This window comes from Eucalyptus grandis, chromosome 11 (assembly GCF_016545825.1).
Source record: "Eucalyptus grandis isolate ANBG69807.140 chromosome 11, ASM1654582v1, whole genome shotgun sequence".
NCBI classification, from domain to species: domain Eukaryota; kingdom Viridiplantae; phylum Streptophyta; class Magnoliopsida; order Myrtales; family Myrtaceae; genus Eucalyptus; species Eucalyptus grandis.
Genome location: NC_052622.1, coordinates 49,270,079 through 49,278,958, shown reverse-complemented (window position 1 = coordinate 49,278,958; position 8,880 = coordinate 49,270,079). Strand labels below are relative to the sequence as shown.

General features: G+C 38.6%; 1 protein-coding gene across 1 annotated transcript; it reads left to right on the top strand.

Annotated features, from left to right (window-relative positions):
• The first annotated feature begins 3,944 nt into the window (after positions 1 to 3,944).
• Positions 3,945 to 5,407, top strand: LOC104426837 (transcription factor MYB78). Its single transcript, XM_010040005.3, has 3 exons — positions 3,945 to 4,292; positions 4,396 to 4,525; positions 4,620 to 5,407. The coding sequence occupies exons 1-3, from the start codon at positions 4,157 to 4,159 to the stop codon at positions 5,176 to 5,178; spliced, it is 825 nt and encodes a 274-aa protein (XP_010038307.1). The 5' UTR covers positions 3,945 to 4,156; the 3' UTR covers positions 5,179 to 5,407.
• Positions 5,408 to 8,880: the final 3,473 nt, after the last annotated feature.

Here is an 8,880-nt window from a genome sequence, read left to right as displayed (position 1 = left end):
TATTTTATATATTTAGTTATTTAATAGCAAAATAGGTTGTACTTTAAGTACTACTGTTTTCATAGGTGGGATATTTCCGGTTATGTTAAGTAAAAGAAGAAATTCTCACATTATATTGTCTTTATTTCTCGGAGTCATTGATTTTACATATGCATGCACTGTCTATAAATTAAGCAACTTCTCTAAACGTAATTAGTGAATGCGAGTTATGATCCATGAAGGATTTTCCACATATGTTCAAGTGACATTTTAACCTAGAACATTCTGCATTAATATAGTTTATGCAAGCTAATTTTTTATTCAAAAGTTAGGAACCTCGTCTAAGGTTAGGAACCTTGGTGTCTACTTTTCTTTTATATGCTAGCACTAGAATAGATTATTCAAGCTAATAGTATAACACGACTTTACTAGTAACACTTGGTCTCTACTTCTCTTTATGTGAATGGAGGAGAATCTATTCAAGTTTTGAATGACATTTACCATATCCTAATTGGTGTAAGAAGGGTAGGATGTCGATTCTTTGCAATTTGGTTTTGATTTTCAAAATCAGAGACACGTGTCTTGATCCTATATAAGCGATGAAAACCGAGACGCAATAAAGATCCGCATCGTACGCCGGATGATGCCCATACATACCAAAGGTCAGAGGCATCTTAGCTTAATTAGAATTTTCATTATTGCAAGGCTAAAGACTAAGAGTTCATAAGAAAAAGGAAATCAAAGTTTCATCATCTCTGGTGAAAGATTTCCTTGTGAAGTGCATTGTACCATTTTGAATTGTCGCCGGCTAATTTAAGTTGAATAAAAGTTCTAAAAAAATCCAAGAAAATACAGATCTCAAAATACTAGTGGCCTCTATTTTTTTTTTTTTTTTTGTGTGTGGAAAATAACTGATATGAAAAGGAGCGATATCTTCTCGATTTAGATGCAAATTGACATATTTAGAAGCCACCACATCATATATATAATTTTTTTTTAAGTCGATTACAACTATGCAATTATGTCATCGAGAAAGTTACTGACTTCGTCAAATCTTGTACGTTTATTCTCACACCCCACGATTTGACTTGACCTTCGTTGCAAATTTTAGTTGTCAACTTATTTGAAGAGGCAACGTGTAACTTTATATGAACATTTTTTTTTTTCACTTTGCTCTCATTTCATAACATTTATTTATATAATTCGATGCTTGACTAATAGTAACAAGGTCAATATTGAAAGGCAGAGAGATTCTTTAGACGCTTGACATTAAGGGAGAGCATTTGTGGACATTCGACACCAAATTAGTCAGCACTTGGACAAATTTCGATCAATTCCCATGTTTGAGACCAATTTGTAAGCGACTCTAAGTCCTAGAAAGCACTTCAAAAGTTGAGAAGGTGAAGTTGCATTGAGCACCTCCTCCACACCCTCATTTTATTAGGTAATCGTCAAGAAACTATCTCAATGTTTGGGACATACGGGAAGATTAATTATTACTTACGTTTGATAATTAAGTTCCTACTCTAATTTCAAAAATTGTATATAGATTTACGTGCTTGTATCAAAAATGCACTCCACAGAAATCGTACGTAACAAATATAATCACGTCCTCATTGAATTTGAGACAACATTTCGTCTTGCAAAAATAAAATCGCGTTGAAGCTAATCTCGATCCTAATATAGGAGGCAAGGTTGATTTTCCGACCGTTCGTGATCTTGAATCATAAGTTAAGAACCAAATTACATCCATGAATTGCAATTCCGCTTCCCTTGTTTGAATCTTGGGTTCACGGTTAGGCAGATCTCCAAGATCATCTTTGCTTCAATGGGTACGCCAAAATATATATATATATATATATAAATATATATATATATATATATATATATATATATATATATTTCACCTTCTAACTTCTTTATTCCGCTTCATCCCCTTTTTTAATTTTATCCCCAAACAACATCATATTTGTCAACTTATTGTAATATAAATTATATCCATTTGACAATTTAATTTCTCTATTCCGGTTCATCCCATTCTTTTATTTAACCCCCGAATATCATCTTAGTTGTCAACTTATTGTGGACAATACTTAGATTATTTTCTTCTAGATCAATCACATGAAGGGAAGAATATTATTAATAATTAGTCAACTCACACATCTGGCAGTTGACCTTTTTCCCCTCCTTAGTATCAAAACCTAAAATCTCCCAAAATATTCTTGGCTTACCTAACGCTGGCATTGAAATTGAGGGATGAGAAATGTTTTGTCCTATGTTAGTGATTTTGCATTATTTTCGGAATGGCTGACCTTCGAGATTTGACTCAATAGCGACGAGACAAAATCGCAAGAGACAAACGATTTATATACTTCCCCTAGTTGGGACAAAACTGTTGTGGCGTGGACGACCAATAGTGTCATCCTACAAGTCCATGGTGGCCTAAATGAAAAGTACCACAATATTTCGTCTAAAGCAAATTGGACATAATCTTGTGGTCGGTCCACATTCTATTTTTGTTTAAAGCAAATTGGGCATAATCTTCACATGGGGCCACAGTAACGAGAGCCCCATCTTATGGAAAATTAGTCGATCGATGAAAGGATAATTGTCCAAGCTGTCCCGTAATTTGGTTTGCATATGAAAATTTATTTTGTAACCTTCTTGTAAGCAGGCGACTAAGGTGAGTCAAGATAGGAGAATTTTCAAATGTAATCGTCTTTGGAAATCAAGTACCACAACCCATTGACCGCTCCATTCAAGGGGGTGGAGATTTTTGCAGCTTTGTTGGTCCTACGACTCTTATAGCCCGTAAAGGAATTCATACAGGAAAACTAGTTTCAACGTTGAGATAATCCACGTCATCACTTCGTCACCAATATGATGCGTACTGCATAAAACATCGAGGGGGGCGAATTTCACTTAAGTCGAAAAATCATAACAAAATCTGCAATTAAGTCACCGAACTTTAATTTTAACAACTTTGTAAACTAAATTTTTTTATTTGCTTTCTTTTTAATCTCAATTAATGCACTTTCATCGGAATTAAATAGATGTATACTCATTGTCTAGGGGGATTGGAATTAAAGTTTAGTAACTCGATTGCAAATTTAACTAAAAATCAATGGTTATAGAGACGATTTACTCAAATTTTGAGCCTCTTGTTTTATGTCTTGAGTTTATGCACGCCGGATGCATTATAGTCTCAAAATTGTGTGACCCTACGTGATCCAATAGATGAGATAACACATTTTGGCTATTATACGCACCCAAGCATATGCAATGGTTTAGGGTATCATTAATTTTAGAGTTAGAAATAGGTGATCGCCCTTTGTCCTCACTACAAAGTAAGCTCTCCCTATGGTTGCCGATCATTGACTAGGATTCTCTCTAGCATGTGACTCGATTTAGTACTCTTGAGTGCATGAGATTCAAGTCCTTTAAAAATCACAACACATCTCTCTAAAATAATATACGTAAATCATGAGAGGTATAAACGGGTCATGTACCATCGTGTCGTAGTGCTTGGTCAACTTGGCATCCGAGTCCAAGGTTCCTACTTCGATCTTATCCGGACCATGAAAAAATATTGACAATTACAGCTCTTAGGATAATGAACTAGTCGAAATGAAGAAACCCCGCTCAAGATGCGTACATCAGTACAGATAACATACTAAATCTTCAAGTGGGTTTCAAGAAAGAAGTGAAAAAAACAACTCACCTCCCCCACAGAGAATTAAAGCATGTTTAGCAACTTAAACACAAGGAAATTAATTAATATTAAACCCGATGGTACCACCACTAGTGAGCGCGTGTGGAGTTTAGCAGGGGCGGACAAAGTCAAACGGTCAAACTTTGCGAATATTAAACTCACATTCGCTGACAAGATCGAGTTGCCAAAGCTCTTCAAATCTGAAGCGCGTTTACTACCAGGTTGCCACTTTCTCTTTCCCTCCTCGTCAATCCATCGTCGTCTATCTAAAACCCCTTCACTTCTCTCTCTCTCATCCCCCTCTCTATATATACCCTCTTTATCTAAACTATCTCTGCACGAGTCGGGTTAATCTCAAGCACTCTCATCCGCTTTTCTCCAACAGTCCACCCAAAACATTCCAAGCTTTTACTTTGTTTACCGACCACCGCTGTCGTCTGTCTTCTGCTTCTTGACGGTGAAACAATGGAGATCCGAAGCGAGAACGAAGTGCTTGCCGATGTCAAGAAAGGGCCATGGACCGAGGAAGAAGATGCCGTGCTCCGAAGCTATGTCGAGACTCATGGCGAAGGGCGATGGAACTCCGTCGCCTATTTTGCTGGTATCCCTCTCTCTCTCTCTCTCTCTCTCACACACACACACACACACACACACACTCACACGAGTTGATGTTTGATGTGAAACGATCAATTACGTGGATGCAGGCTTGAGAAGAACCGGCAAGAGCTGCAGATTACGATGGTTGAATTACCTGCGACCCCAAGTCCGACGTGGAAACATTTCTCTTGAAGAACAGCTCATCATCCTGGAACTCCATTCTCGCTGGGGCAACCGGTACTTTAAACTATCCCTCACGAGCAGCATGTTCCTTAGCTTTTCTAAACACTCCTTGAAGACTGATGTGTTTGAACTGTGTTAATTTGAAAAGGTGGTCGAAAATCGCGAAACATTTGCCGGGGAGGACCGACAACGAAATAAAGAACTATTGGAGGACCAGGGTGCAAAAGCAAGCCAAGCAGATGAAATGCGATGTGAACAGCCAGCAATTCCGGGACACGATGCGCTACGAGTGGATGCCCCGGTTGGCTGAGCGGATCCGGGCCGCCGAATTCAAGGGTCAACCCGCGTGCCTCCCGGTATCTTCCTCTAATGACCCGATATTCGACAATCGAGGGGTGCGCATGGCTGAGCTCGAGTCAGGCTGGAAGGACCCGAGCCTCATGCCCGAGGTGTCGTCGGGGATTTTGTCGGACTCCTCCGATGCCCAAGTTTCTCCAGTTTCGGGACTCACCGAGTCCTACAATCCGCCCGATGGCTTGACGGGTGGGCCCGGAAGCGGGGCTGGGTATTCGGGTTGGGATATGCCGGGTCAAGAGGATATGATGAGCAGCGAGTTATTCCTGGACGGCGGTGATTCGTGGGATAGCTTGTGGAATGAAGAGAATGTATGGTTCTTGAGACAGCAGCTATCCGACGACCACTTCTAGAAGGAATTTTGCATATTTTATTTCTTTTGTTTCTGTTTCTATTCCTTTCATTAGGTGGGGGAGAAAAAAGGGAATTTGCTTTCCGTGACGTAGTTTGGCACTTAGTTGAGGTTGGGGGAGGATTGATCCAGACATGATGTGGCAAAAGAAAATTTTGTTGAGTCACGTTTTGCAAATATCCAATGTACGGTCTTTGTGCCATGGTTTTAAAAGTCGCTTGATGCCGAAACCGGATGTTTATCATTAACTTTATTCAACGTGACGATAATGCTTCGTGTCCTTTGGCCAGCCCGTGATAAGATTGATCAATATATTCTTATCTTTTCCTAATTCGCGACTTTTGAGTTGCGAGTGATTCGCTGAAAACTGCGAAATTTCACGCTCTCTCTCGTTTTAGTTTCGCTAAATCCTGCGTTCGTCACCTAATTATGATTATATTACTCCAAATGCTGATCAATCAGCTGGATGAAGCCTGCGAACACGGAGACATCACTTCGCACAGACAGATTAATTTTCTGTCGCAAAACCATCATATTGTTCGCGAATAAGGTTCACCACGAGGACAGAGGCCATCACTAGGTTAGCTGGTTAGCACCATGCAAGCATGCAAGACCCAGGTGTTATGCCAATAGTCGACTTTATCGAAGGGCCTTCAGGTTGAAATGATCCTTGTCTTCCTCTTGAATTCGTGTCTAGATGGAGTCATTCGTCTAGACGATCAGAGATTAGGCCCACTAGGAATGTTACGTGCGGTATATGAAGGAGACGTTTTCAAGTATATGACATTAATAATGACAGGGCACTCTCCAAGACGGGCTAGTGGTGTCCGTCGCAAACCCAAAATTAGGTTTCCGTTGAAATCAGCCTCATGAAATCTTTCGTGACACATTCTCTCGCAAGGTAATTTTTGAATAAAAATTTCTATCTGATCTCATATTCTCGATCGGTCGAATAATAGTGTCTTCACAATCCCATCTCATCATTCTAATCAGTCGGCCAGATAACAACATTTCTATTTCACGAGAAGTGCGGCCGGTTGGTCCACGACAGATGCGTACATGAAATCCTTGATGGGTCTAATCTTTTCAAAGCTCAATGAGTTGGTATTTCTAATAGTGTTGAGGTCAAAATATATGACAATCTCATTCATATTTCGTTACAAAAGGTCGGAGCCAACATGATTAGGGTTTCATATAGGCCAACAAGAGAAATATCGAAAAATTATTCCTACATACATGGGTTAACGAAGTAACTTTGGAAGCTGTCATACTTGCTGTCACTACTACGTTGCGAGAGTAATTATATCATACACCGGTAATGTGAAAAATGTTTTACATAAACGGCCCTCTCCGCCATCGATTTAAGAGAGTGGGCGATTAAAATCATCGAATCAAGGGTGGATAAAAGCCAGTCGTGTAAAATTTTCTGGACACCAGCCGTACATACCCTCCATTAGTTTCCAATGTGGTTCCCTCCTAGACTCAAATTCCTATGTCCATCCCCATCCACAGGTTTAGTATATACTCATTGCACACGATCGAGAATCTCCTTGACTTTACCGGATTCTCACGTAAAACTCAACCGGGACAACTATTGGCATTTGACAAAAAGAGGAGCATGAGATAATCAATCGGACCACCACAATGGAAACTTAAGACTCCAGAACTTCCCATTCGGTTGAAACGAGAACGAGCACTCAAAAGCCGCAGTAGATTCTTTGCACTTGCCCTAGTGCTAGAAAGGAAAATGTCAAAAAAATAGAATTTAAAAAAATAAGAGCATAACAATTCGGTTGAAACAAGTGCACCCACACGAGTCTAAGTTGACATAATTTCATCGAGAAAGATACTTTACATTTCAATCAATGTCACAATTTGGAATTCGTTCTAGCTCCTCGTATATTTATTTAGATTTTTAGTCAATTATTCCGAAGAGATTCCCTTTTTTTTTTTTTTTCCGTTTACTACTAATATATTGAAATAGAGAAGTGATAAGACGCCTTTTGAAATTAGCCAATGTTCGATGGTCTGACCAGGGAAGGCTTTCTATTAGCGAAGAATGTTGAAATTCGCGATGTTCTCCACTATTTTATGTTATTTTTTCTCTCTAGATGGAGCAGCCAAATATTGTTTAATTTAGGAAGGGGGGTCTCCCTCAGTAAACGTCTAAGTGGAATTCCTAGGTTATCATGAGTGCATTCTACACACGAAAATGGGATCACTGCTTACGTCACTCGGATGTAATTTTTGGTCAAAGGTGGGTTCCGCGGTATAATGGGGTGGTCAAACTAATGATGGACAATATGGCATGTTTGACAAGGATGTGTGTACGCAAAGACCATTTTCTGCTCTTCTGTGACTTTTGGAAATTTTCATGGACCGACGTTTAACGAGCTGCTCCATGTTTTGTCTCGTTTGCAGCGTATTCAAAGATGAAAAATTTATAGTGCAAGACTAGCGAAACAAAATTAACAGAAGCATGTGGCACACCTCGGCCGAATCTTTGCACGTGTCATTCATCTTCTTTCGTACATTTTCCTTTTCTTAAGGACCATGGACTTAATTTTAATCATTACTATACATGAATGTACTGTTGAGGTGCATGCATGTTTTGTTGGAAATTCCTTCACGACGAAACATCCTTCATCAAAAGTCATTTTTTTGGCTTTTATTCAAGAAAACGAGAATTTTGTACCAATTTTGGACGGAAGAGATCATAAGCAAAAGGAATCAATATCTTAATTCAGAATGGGATTATACAAACACATATTGTGCCGGAATTTAATCGACGACAAGGTTTGGAAGATACAAACTAGATGAAGTAACTAGATGTTAACAAATTATGCTGAAATTTAATCAACGACACGGCCGGAGAACATAAAGATATTTTGCCGAAATTTAATCGATGACATGACACTAATGATAAAGATACAGGTAGGAATTTAATCTACAATGCGAATATGAAAACAGTAGCTAGAAAAATAAAGTACAGTGAAGAAAGATAAAAGTATTGAAAGATAGTAAATTGGTTTGATTTGTGCACCAAGGATGGTTTCTAATAGACAATTAGTGGTATTTATAATGATTCTCGACGGTTGCACTACCCTGAATGATTCCATCGATTTCCTTCATGTCCTCTAATCTTTGCAGATTTTGTGCCCATGCTCTTATAAAGTCACGCTTCTGTCTCTAAACGATTGCTCCTACTAGACGGTGCATTGCTTTTTCCTTTTGCCCGATTGTTATCTATCCCACACTCTTGCTAATAAATAGTAATTACACCCTCCAGAATGCATGCCCATTTCTCCTCGATCTCAACTGCTTAAAAGTTTCCAATACTGCTGATTTCACATATATTGCTCATCGTTTGGAACACTTTCCATTTTTTTTTTAAACTAGACCAGAATTTAGACATGAATCAAATTCGGACCACTGTTCCAACTCTTGTTTGGATAAACTTTTGACATTTTTGTTCTATTTTTTTTTATAGGATTTTGCATTCGGCCTTTTAATGAAACTTGTTTGTCAACATGTTGACTATGTTGCGTGAAAATATGGTGATTTTCAGACTTGTCTTAATAGGACAAATCTTTGAAAAAATGACTAAATATCCTACTATTTTGATAATTTTCTAACATACTATTGCTTGTTGTCTGATTTTTGTAAAATCATGTGTAGCTCGTTTAGAAAAACTTTATTCACA